Source organism: Eurosta solidaginis, chromosome 1 (assembly GCF_040869045.1).
Source record: "Eurosta solidaginis isolate ZX-2024a chromosome 1, ASM4086904v1, whole genome shotgun sequence".
Lineage (NCBI taxonomy): Eukaryota > Metazoa > Arthropoda > Insecta > Diptera > Tephritidae > Eurosta > Eurosta solidaginis.
Window position 1 is genome coordinate 109,368,128 of NC_090319.1, and position 11,629 is coordinate 109,379,756.

Consider the following 11,629-nt stretch of genomic DNA (forward strand, 5'->3'; position numbering starts at 1 on the left):
TACTACCTTCGTTTATGGATATTTTCTTGCAACAAGTTATCATCTAGGAGCGAAAACAAGTTTGGTGCTCTTAATTACCATAGCAACTGAAGCAAAATATTCAAATTTGTTTGAAGTTTTTTTTTATAGCTATCTATGTGAACTCTATTTCACGCCATTATATATTCCCAATGCACTGTGTTAAAAAATAGAACACTGAGCTCCTATCCGGAAGAAGTTGGCTCAGATCATGCCGGGGATTGATAGCTTATATAATAGTGCATTCATTTTCACAGAAGTTTGAGTTTAGTTTATTTATTTTGAAGATAGTAGATAAGATATCTTTTCGATCACAACAAAAGAAAATAAAAATCAATTAATATACACCCAAAACCTAGGAACCTGAAGTTTTGAACAATAAAAAGATAAACATTTCCTTTGGCCATGAATGCAGTATATAAATAGTTCAAATCAATACCAGAATTTTTATTGGTGTACTAAAATAAAACCCCTTTAAGTCAAATTCCATTTACGTTAACGTAATCCATCCGCTTACTCGGAAAAATGTACATATATCCGACACAGCCCTACTGTTAATGCAGTTAAGCATTTACATTGGAGATGTTTCCGCGACAGTGAAGCCTAATCTCAGAACCTATTCAAAGTTTTTTGCAGAAAAAACAATGATAAATACACTATTTCACTTCCTTTATATTATGTCGCTTTCATGTTAGTCCGCAAACGTTAGTACAATTGAAAAATATTGCAATCGATTTTTGAGTAACCATCCCTGAAGCTTAGAGTCTTGATACTTCAGAACTCGATGACAATGCAGCCTGGGCGAAAACACTGTCATTGTATGGCGCCGGAGCCGTAATATATAAAAATCTCGTCCGGATTTGAAAATTGTTTCATTCCCTTTTATTAAAGTGCCCAATTTCCTAGGAACCTGAAATTTTGAACATAGCTTGGAACAATAGCCAGGATAATAAAAAACGTCTAGACCGGCGGGGATGCAGAGCATGTAGAGCACCCTTATATAAATTTTTAACTAACTTATCTTTGAGCTAGAAACTTGAAACCATACACATAGTTAAGGGCACTGAGACAATTCAAAACGTTTTCGCTAGATAGCGCGCAGGGGCCCGGTACCGAATCCGAAACCGGAGTTAGACCCGGAATCGAAATCAGAACTAGACCGGAACCGAACCGGAACGGTGTTTTATCATTTTTTGATCTTTTAAGACGTCGTTGACACGTTATCGGTTTGTTATAGGCGTGCTAAATACGAGTTTTCGAAGTGTTATCCATACCAAGGATTATCAATGACTTCCCGATTTTTGATCGACGATTTATCGGTTTGTTATTAAACTCTGTCGACTTACTATCGAAAAAGTTTAAACAAAATTTGTTATCGGCGGTGCCATTGATTTGTTATCCATTTATAAACAAAAAGTATCAATTTCTTATCAAAAAGTTAACGATTATTTATCGAAAAGTGATCGATTTTTAACTGGAGTTTTACCAATTTGTTCTTGACAACCCGTCGGTTTGTTATGAAAGAGATACCGATAAAACTTTGCTATAAAATCGATGACTCACCTGTAATACCCAGCCGGTAATAAACCAATAGAAGATGACTCGGCGATAATAATTGGCTGTCAATAAAAATGTGACAGTCAAGTAATTATTGTTGGTACCGGCTGTCACAGATAAGAAGTTGACGAAGCTTTTGTTAAGAAGCCCGAAATTATTTGTTTCTGTTGGAATTGCTTCTGTTGTGGTTTAATTTTAATTCGTGAGTGAGCGTCTGTCCGTAAACACGATAACTTGAGTAAATTTTGAGGTATCTTAATGAAATTTGGTATGTAAGTTCCTGGGCACTCATCTTAGATCGTTATTTAAAATGAACGAAATCGGACTATAACCACGCCCACGTTTTCGATATCGAAAATTTCGAAAAATCCAAAAAGTGCGATAATTCATTACCAAAGACGGATAAAGCGATGAAACTTGGTAGGTGGGTTGACCTTATGACGCAGAATGGAAAATTAGTAAAATTTTGGACAATGGGCGTGGAACCACCCACTTTTAAAAGAAGGTAATTTAAAAGTTTTGTGAGCTGTAATTTGGCAGCTGAGTATGTAATGTTCGGTTACACCCGAACTTAGCCTTCCATACTTGTTTTTTATTATTATGATGAGTATAATTCTACCTACCCATACTAATTTGTTTGGCAATAAACCTACTATGTTAAAATAAAGAATGCTCGTCAAAAAAATATATTCCCTGGGAAAAGGAATAAATAAATTTTTTTAAACATATATGGTAATGTTTGGTATGCATTGAGTGCAATACACCATACATTACCCCTTGCACTACCTTTTATAGACACATTGCAAAGGAGTCAGAAAGAGAAACATATAACACACTTTCCCACTGCACTTTACTCATTAAATATGCACATTTAAATAAAATATTTATTTATATTTGAATAAAATAATTTATACTCATTTCAGATTTGAGCATTTGAAAGCGAAAGACACCGATTTTGAGAAGCGTTTTGCCAACTTAGGCAACATTTATTACAAACAAGGCGTTACGGAATTTAATTGGGATAGCAATATTGATGAAGCGTTAAGCAGCGATCATTGAAACCAAATATACATAAGCATTCACATATTTATAATAATTACTACCTACATACATACATAATATGCGCTTAAGAGTTTAAATTGTGGCGACCTAAAAAGTGGCTATGGGCCGCTGATTGCAAAAAGGACTTTATATTAGATTTAAGTATAAATTTAAACAAAGATATAAAATAATGAAGTCGTTATATAAATTCTGTATCTTTTGTGTTATTTGCTAGTTTATTTGTGTAGTCAGTGCTAAGTGCTATATATGTTTGTCGCTATTGTAAATATGCTTCTAAAGATTTTAATTTTTAAGCTATAATTGAAAAGTCTTAACTAGCTGCAAGGCATTTTGATATATTATTAGGCTTAAGTGTCGATAAGTCGTAACACATAAATTAATATTTACTTATAGGAAAATACGCTAAGCCAAAATTAGTTAAGACCTAAATTATAAATAAGCTTATGTTCTAATATTTAGACGAAAGAGAGAGTATTGTTTATTTTTTACTGCATAATTGATGAGTTTTAGATAATAATACAAAGTATTTCCAAATTGTACAACTAAAGTTAAGATTCATAAAATATGATGTTATCGCGAATGTTGATATTGCGGTTTCCATATTCACTCGCTCTATACGAAAATAATCTTGGCTTTCGCTTATAAAAATTTTGTTTTGTCATAGCCCACAGAATAAAAATTTGTCTCCAGTTATTCGTTTAGTACATATTTCCTGCAAATCGTCAACCATTCCACGTGTAGGACACGCAACAAGTAAACTGCAAGCTTCCTCGGACCCCCGTTAGGAGATATTGAAGACAATTTGTGATTAGTCGCACCTATTAATTGGAAGGAGCCACTGCTACAACACCAACAACCAAAACAGTTGAATTAATATTTTGCTTAGAGATTTTTTTTAATACCAATCAATGGGCTAATGTATTCGTCTACTATAACTAAAGAAAGGCGAATTCTGTACCAGGTGTTGTTATCTCATAGCTGATTGCTTCTTCTTGATTATTTTCCATGCAGCGCCTTGTACTTTAATATGTCAGTTAATCGAAATCAATTAAAATTTTCTTTTGACTTGACATTCTTCTGCACGGCGAATTTGTTAAATTCGCTTTGCCAGCACCTGGTATGAATTCATCTTGAGATAAAGTAGCTGGATTTTTTTTTGAGTCATAGACTTACTATAGTAGTTTGGTTATGCAAAATTTATTGTCAATAGAATTTGGTAAATTCAAAAGACGCCAAATCAAATAACGCGCTTTCCTTTTGTTTTGTAAATTGCTTACAAAATTTGTATTCAGTCTTTAAAGCTGGCCGTACATGTAAAATTTGAAAAACAAAACCATATTAAATATGTACATATATATCTCAAGAAATTTATGAAAGTAGGTCTTATTCCCAAGTTTTGCCAAATAAATTCTTAATCTTTAATTTCTGCGACTAATAGCTCCGTCACATAAGTAGTTTTTCATATAGATGAGTTTAACACAAGCTTATGGACTATGAGTAGATTGCACGTATTTTTATGGAGAACGGTATATTGAGTGACACCGGCCCCATCTGATATGGAAAAATAGCCAAATCTCAAATTTTGTTGCAAGCTAATCATAAGAAGAAGAATTTGACATTTGCTATTGCTAAAGGGTGTTGGCACACTTTGCAAGTGAAATTATTTTTCGCACTGGTTGGTAACTTTCCTAATATTTTTCGCAAATATAAACTGCAATATAACAATCGAATACGACACAAAATATGGTAATTTTTGTTGTATAGGGAGAATGTTTATAACAGTGCTTCGCGAAATTTTGTATGTGAATGGGCAAGGCGTAATAAACTTCAATTCCCAAGTCTGAAGTTCCTTCATATTTACAAACGCAATATCTTGGTTGATTGTGGCAATGTTATTGGAATGCATAAGCTTGTGTTAAACGCATCTATATGAAAAATCTCACTGTGCCGCGGCCTTAAGCTTTAAAAACGAATATTTTTATTACATACTTCCGTATTCAGTGAGCTATCACAAAGCAAAACCTTTACATAAGAAGCCCTACATAACTTCTTTATAGCAGTGTGCTATTTTTACATTAAGCTACAGTGAAATATACTTTTCCTGAGACATAGTTCATATCGTGCTCGGAATTCAGCATAAACCCACCCATTTGATAGAGGCAACTTTATGGTTATCGCGCCGTATAACAGATACTTCAAGAATTGATTACATACGGATGGTTATATATTTATTTTCGTTCAGTATTTTACATATCAAGAGTTTAAATTTTATAAATACCTTTTGTATAAATCATTTACGGAGGACTTTTGTTTGACCACAATTCATTATGAGCCCCTTACCGATAGTATTGTTAGTCAAAATATTTCTATAAGACAATAAGTTCAAAACAACATCCAATGCATATATTTATACAGAGTATTTTGCTACGCACCTATTCGACTTTAAGGTTATATTCTGTAACTAATTACATATGGAAAAAGAAAGGCAACCGTTTTAATTTTAGCGAAACAGAACAAAAATATAAACAGAACTCATTCCTAGGGGCTTTGAGATACATCTGAACTCCTCGAAATCTTTCGTCATGAAATTAGCCACTGAATGGAACCTTAACGCCGTATACTTTCGTTGTAAAACAGCCTGCATATGGACGAATGAGGCAGTTCACGAGGTCTCCTTTTCGTCGTATGTGCTATGTTTTAAAAAAATTTCATATTGGAAACTATGGAAACATCTTAAAATGTAAGACTTTACTTGTGAATTGTGTAAATGTATTGCAAAGTTTTAACTTAGATATAATTTAGTTTAAAGTTTCAAATGCTCATGAAACCAATAGACATAACACCATTAAAAAGTTGATATTATATAAAATTTTCATAGAACGGCTGTTTTGAATCAAATCTGGAAACAATTAATGCATAAATTCTTAAGTTCAAACGTACGATGTAGTTTTATGTTTGCTAAAAATGCATGGCAACAATTTAATCATGCGAAGTTCCAAGCATGCCTTCAGTTACAGTATACCTAAAATCTTGAATAATATTGAATAGAATATCGTACGAAAATAAAACATACATACATATGTCAATAGAGCTATTAAAAAATAAATAAACGTAAGACGCAATAACCTCCGAAGAGTTATTAGGCCAAGCTTCTCTTCCAATTTGCGTTATGCCTCATTTAGTTTTTCCTACAAATTGGCGGGACGAGACCTACTTGTTTTATGGCGACTCCGAACGGCATCTGCAAAGCAGATGAGTTATCTCTGAGAAGCTTTTCATGGCAGAACTACACGCGAAGTGCTGTCCGCACACTGCACACAGGCGACTCCGCTTAGAAAAGTTTTCTTCTAATTGAAAAACCTTATTTCCAAAATTTTGATGTTGCTTTGCCCGAGGCGAGAACCCACCCGTTGTTGTAGGCGAAGCACGCTACCATCACACCACGGCGGCCGCCGACACATAGCTATTACGAATATTGAAAAGTTGAGTTCAAGCCGAAATCTAACTAAAACTTTAGTCGGCCTTATAATGTCGCCTAAGGGCCATATTATGTATAATGTTGTTGTGATAATCGGCAGTTTTGGTTAAGTACTTTTTGATCGACCAATCTTTCAGGTGCACTCGTGACTTAGTTGTTGTTGTTTTGCTTGCTATGAAGTGTTCGTATGCAAAGCTTGTACGTAGATATGCACGTGTGTGTATTATATGTACACATGTAAGTACTAAATTGAAAATTACCAACTAACGTAAATATGTAAGTACATAGATTATATGTGGGTGTAGAAATTCATGTTATATTAAGCTATCATAACTTATATAAGCGAATGCGAATGTCAGTGACTGCGACGCAAAGTATCACGGCGTCATACATAATCTGGCCCTAAAAAATCTTACTGTGTAAATCTCGGACAGATGTAATTTTGAAATAATAGTTTCTTGGTTTATTGAAACGTTTAAGAGTTTGTACGAATCGCCCTAACATTTTGACAAATATAAAGTTTAGAATATTTTGAGTCAGCCCGCCAAAAAAGACACCACGGATGAAAAACTGGAGTTAAACGATTGTCCATCAATGCATGGGAAACGTTAATCATATGCTCCAATCCTTTAGGCATCCCATTTAATTGAGTCCTTTTAGCTTATCAAAGATAAAATAAATATTTACAGCGATCTAGTCAGCTGAAACTTATTCACGAATTACCTGCTTCCAACGCAACCTGTCCCACCCGTCACAAGATAAAATTACCTTTTTTTCTTTGTTATCAAACAAGATACACTAAGGTACACAATACTGTTTTGATTTGTCGTAATTGAAGATTTCGGGAGATTTCCTAGTCCCCCCCATCACACTTACAAAACGGTAAATTTTCGTGTAAATTACATACTTAAATTTTATATCTCAATATTTTCGTATAAAATAAGCATTTGCCTTCAAATGATAAAATTTCAAAACATCTAAAATAAATAAAAAAATAATAATTACTTGTTTAAGAGAAGTTACTTAAAGTTTGAGTCAAAGTCAGGTAAAATGTCTCACCCGCCACTATGAAATGTCCTCCCATAAATTGATCGATTTGAAAACGCTTACAAAGTTCCACTAGTAGTGGACTGCTGAATGGAACACCACACTAACTCGGATGCCATTTCGAAAGCGATCTATCTCAGAACACGTTTAAAAAACGCCCTACTTCAGAATTTGTTTGAGATATGAAACAAATTCTGAACAAATCCTGAGGTAGGGTACTTTTGAAAAATATGAGATAAGGTGGTTTCGAACTGGTAGCCACTCAGCAGTCAAAATTTTCGGCGATAATTAAAAACGTGACATGCCAGTTTTGGATTTTTGAGCTTAATGATCGATTAATGCCGCGAAAGTCAATGAGAGAATGTATGCATTAGATATTTTAAAATTGCCAAATCAATTTTTAAATGTTTAGGAAAATTGCCACATGCTTATTTAAACTTTTAAGAAACTATTTGAGTATGCAATTATTAAGTCCGACTCATTTTATCCGACAAATTTGAAAACCAAAGGTCGCATTTATTGTTAAAAAATTTTTTCATCGAAGTTGTATATGGTCAAAAATTTAACCTAGCAAAGTTTAACTAAATAGTCTTAACCAATTTTTAAGATATCTTGGTTTTAGCTATTGTTCAGACACATGAAAACTATCATTTTCGTTGAAAAGTTTAAAATTAAAACCAAAAAGTTTAACCCTTTCCGCGTTTTTCAACTTTTTTGGCCTATATGATAAACTTTGTAAGGATAAGCCCAAATTTAAATATATATGGGTTTACTTTTTAGTGTAGATGCTTGAAAATGGACATTTAGAACCAGTCATATGACCTCGTTGCATTTTACAGCTTGCAAGGTTTGCATTTAAATCCAAAAAAAGTTTGGTCACATATCTAGACCAAAAAGTTTAAGATCTAAACCAAAATTTTCAACCGTATATATGTATATGTCGAAGTAGGGTAGAAAAGATGAGAAACATTTAATTTGAAAATGTTTTTAGTACGTTTAAGCCCGAAAAATTTAAAATTTTCGCAAGGAGAAAGCTAATACATATATCAAGACCTAAACTTTTTCTTTGCGAACAGGTATAGCTTTTGCCATACCGGGGTTAAATCCATCAAATGGAGTTTTCGGAATAGCGATCTCAGTTTCTTGTACAATTCAAACTTTTTTCATCTTATTTGCCCTACTTGTTATCCCGTTGCCTGAGGGATCCGAAAAACTTCAGAACTTCCTTCTGCAAAGATTTACACCAGCGGTCCTCATTTAGTTGAATAATTATTGGCGCCACTTCACACGTATTATTATTCTCTTTCGTCTTTAGTTGTCGCTGAACAAGCAGAGTAGCAACATCCGGTGAGGCTATTGTTTATTTGCGCATTTGCGAAAATATATTCGGCAAACAAACGCTCATGCGCAGAATGTTTTCATAATTTATTTTGTTTAAATTTTTCCTTAGACTCTATCAATAAAGTAATATTTATGTGGCATATGTACGAATTACTTTTTGTGTGTTAACAAACATGCGTGCATACGTCCTACCTCATTGATTTTTCATCAACAACTTAACCACTACCAATAAGATGATTTTAGTTTTACTCACACAGCCACCGTTTTGATTTTGGGGACCCCTGATTTACATATATAAACTACTAATTAAAATAATGCATTATTCGAGCATTCACAACAAGAATTAGTTATGGTTCCTCATTTTATACTTACTCAATGGCGGTCACCGTGGTGTGATGGTAGCGTGCTCCGCTTACCATACCGACGATCCTGGGTTCGCGCCTGTGGTTATAATAAAGATTCTGTTCGTTAATATAAATATATTTTAATATTTACAGATATCTTAAAATATATTTTCTATAAAAACAAACTAAAACCAATGAAAATTTTTGATATTACAGAATTCAAAATTAAAAAATAATATTTGGATACATATTGAAAAGTACAATAATTCAAAGTAATAAATTTACAAAGTTAAATTAAATTAAATAAATAAAATTAATCCATTACTAATACCCTACAGTGCCCCTGGAAAAAGCAACATCAAAATTTTAGAAACAAGATTTTTTAATTAGAAGACAATTTTTCTAAGCGGGGTCACCCCTCGGCAGTGTTTGGAAACACAACGAGTGTATTTCTGCTATGAAAAGCTCTCACCGAATCATCTGTCTTGCAAATGCCGTTCGGAGTCGGCATAAACCAATTAGGTCCCGTCCCCCCAATCTATAGGAAACATTTAAAGGAGCACGTCGGAAATTTGGAAGAAAAGATCGGCCTAAAATCTCTTCGGAGGTTATTGCGCCTTAAATTATTATATATGTACATACATATAGCTTATTTACTTCAATAGTGTCATAAGTAAAAAAAAAAAATCTTTGTAATTCGTTAAAAATTGAATGGCTTTCCTGAAAAATTTTGTTATGACACTGTTGAAGTATGTATGGACATCGTATCCCCATATTTTTTTAGTTGAAGAGTTCTACTAATTACCAAGAAAACAAATGTGACAAATCTCAATTAGAAAATTGTATGTAAAAAAATCTTAATAGTCTAAAAGCCAATTGTAAAAAGTATTTCTATTATTTTACTGCATTTATATTCAAACAAATTTACTTTATAATACATAGATACACTCATACGTACATATATTATATATTATATTGTGCCATTCTGTAAAAAAAAAAAATCATTAATTTTTTTCGTCATTATTGTCATCAATCGCATAAAATTAATTATTACTGTCAAAGTATTTACCAAAAACAGTGCAATTAAATTAATTTTACTATTATCGCACTATAAAACTATTAACTATTAAAACATTAATAAAAAGGATAATTTGAGGAAACATTGAGTTTTGATTTACTAAAAGGATTATACTAATTCTATACAGAAGTTCTATGAAATCATTATGATTTTAAATAAAAATATTTATTTCACACAAAGCCACTCGATTAGACATTCAATAAAGGATTTGAGAAGTTGCGCTTTGAGATTGTCGTATTGATTGTCGATAAGAAACTGCCGATAACACTTCGATAATTCACCGATAACAGGCTGGTGACTCTTCGTACTCGTAAATGAGTTTTGCCGAACCCTGCCTATACTATTCCAAAACTGCTGAGAAATTATCCCGAAATAGTCGTGAAAATAACCGCGAAATTATCTCAAAATGGCCCAGGAAAAAAAATAATCCGTTTTATAGACCACACTTTCCCAAGTGACCTGGAAATAGTATCTAAAACAATACCTGAAAAAATCCAAGATAGTCCCGAAATAGGTCCGAATATAATCTCAAAATAGTGCCAGAACGATCCCAAAGCTATTACAATAAAGTCTCGTTATGATGCTAGATCCAGAAGTGATCACAAAATGAGCCCGTAAATATTCCTCACAAGACTCCAAAAATATAGAATCGGGACACTGTTGATATTTTTGTTTGGAATTATGGGGAATGACAATTATTTGCAGACCGTGATAATAACACAATATTAAGTTTACACTATGTTAATTTTACCAAAGCCGGTGGGAGTTTTAATATTCCTGAAACCTATTTCTAAGCATATAACACTTTGAAAAAAAAAAGCCATTAAATCACTATGAAAAAGAAAAAAAAAATCGAAAAAAGACACATCTGTTATTATATGTGATAAACCGCATTCCCTTTTCTGGTTAATCGGAAAATGCATTATCTGCGAAATAGAAGGACTTCATCCCCTTTTGAGTCAGTGCAAACAACATCAGCCTGGAAATAAAGAATAACTCTTGTCATAGAATGCTTCTGATCCTGATTCTGTTCATGAGGACGACAGCGAGATAATATAATATTGCAACAAACAAAAGCCCAAAGGCGTCGTTGGATAAGCCATCTTATGCAGATGGACAAGATGGTCTGGCAAACAATTTTTCATATTGACACCCGTAGACGAAGGGCTAGACTTTCACTCAGTACGTAGAGACAGATGGAGGGCAACTTGAACTTCCTTTGGTTCTCCAAATTGGAGTCAGTTATCGCTAAGCAGGGATAATTGGTGTAACTTGTTACGCAACGGCCATAATCGCCTTAGCACTTAGCGTCAATAAATAATGATAATGTTGTTTATTACATGAGATTAAGGGCTTCAATATCGGATGAGTTGGCTATTGAGGTATTTAATAGAAAATATTCATAAATCTTTACGTTACGCCAACCTGAGTATCGGCGGAGACTTAGGGATAAGAGTTTTAATTTAATTTTTTATATTTTATGCTTTGGTTAAACGTATACACATTATTTTTCAATGGTAAGGGTGCCGATTATTTATAGTTATATTTTGATCAAGAAAATCTTTTTTTATATGATATTGTTATGAATATTAGCAACACTAAGGGGTACTGCCATCTCTAAGCCGATGCTAAGCAGTGACTTGATGCACATCAATAATTCAATCATTATGTCTACACATATGTACGTATACGCAGCTGAGAAGC

The 11,629-nt window shown here is 33.3% G+C and overlaps 1 protein-coding gene across 7 annotated transcripts in view; it reads left to right on the forward strand.

Annotated features, from left to right (window-relative positions):
• Hs6st (heparan sulfate 6-O-sulfotransferase) overlaps window positions 1–11,629 on the forward strand; it is an 812,621-nt gene that overhangs the window by 290,326 nt on the left and 510,666 nt on the right. For 6 of the 7 annotated variants that reach the window (XM_067759681.1, XM_067759682.1, XM_067759680.1 and 3 more), the window contains one exon: window positions 2,499–3,330. In XM_067759681.1, coding sequence (XP_067615782.1) covers window positions 2,499–2,634 — 136 coding nt within the window. In that variant the 3' untranslated portion in view covers window positions 2,635–3,330. Of the gene's footprint in view, window positions 1–2,498; window positions 3,331–11,629 lie in introns of those variants that run through there. The other variant, XR_010948596.1, reaches the window with a different exon arrangement.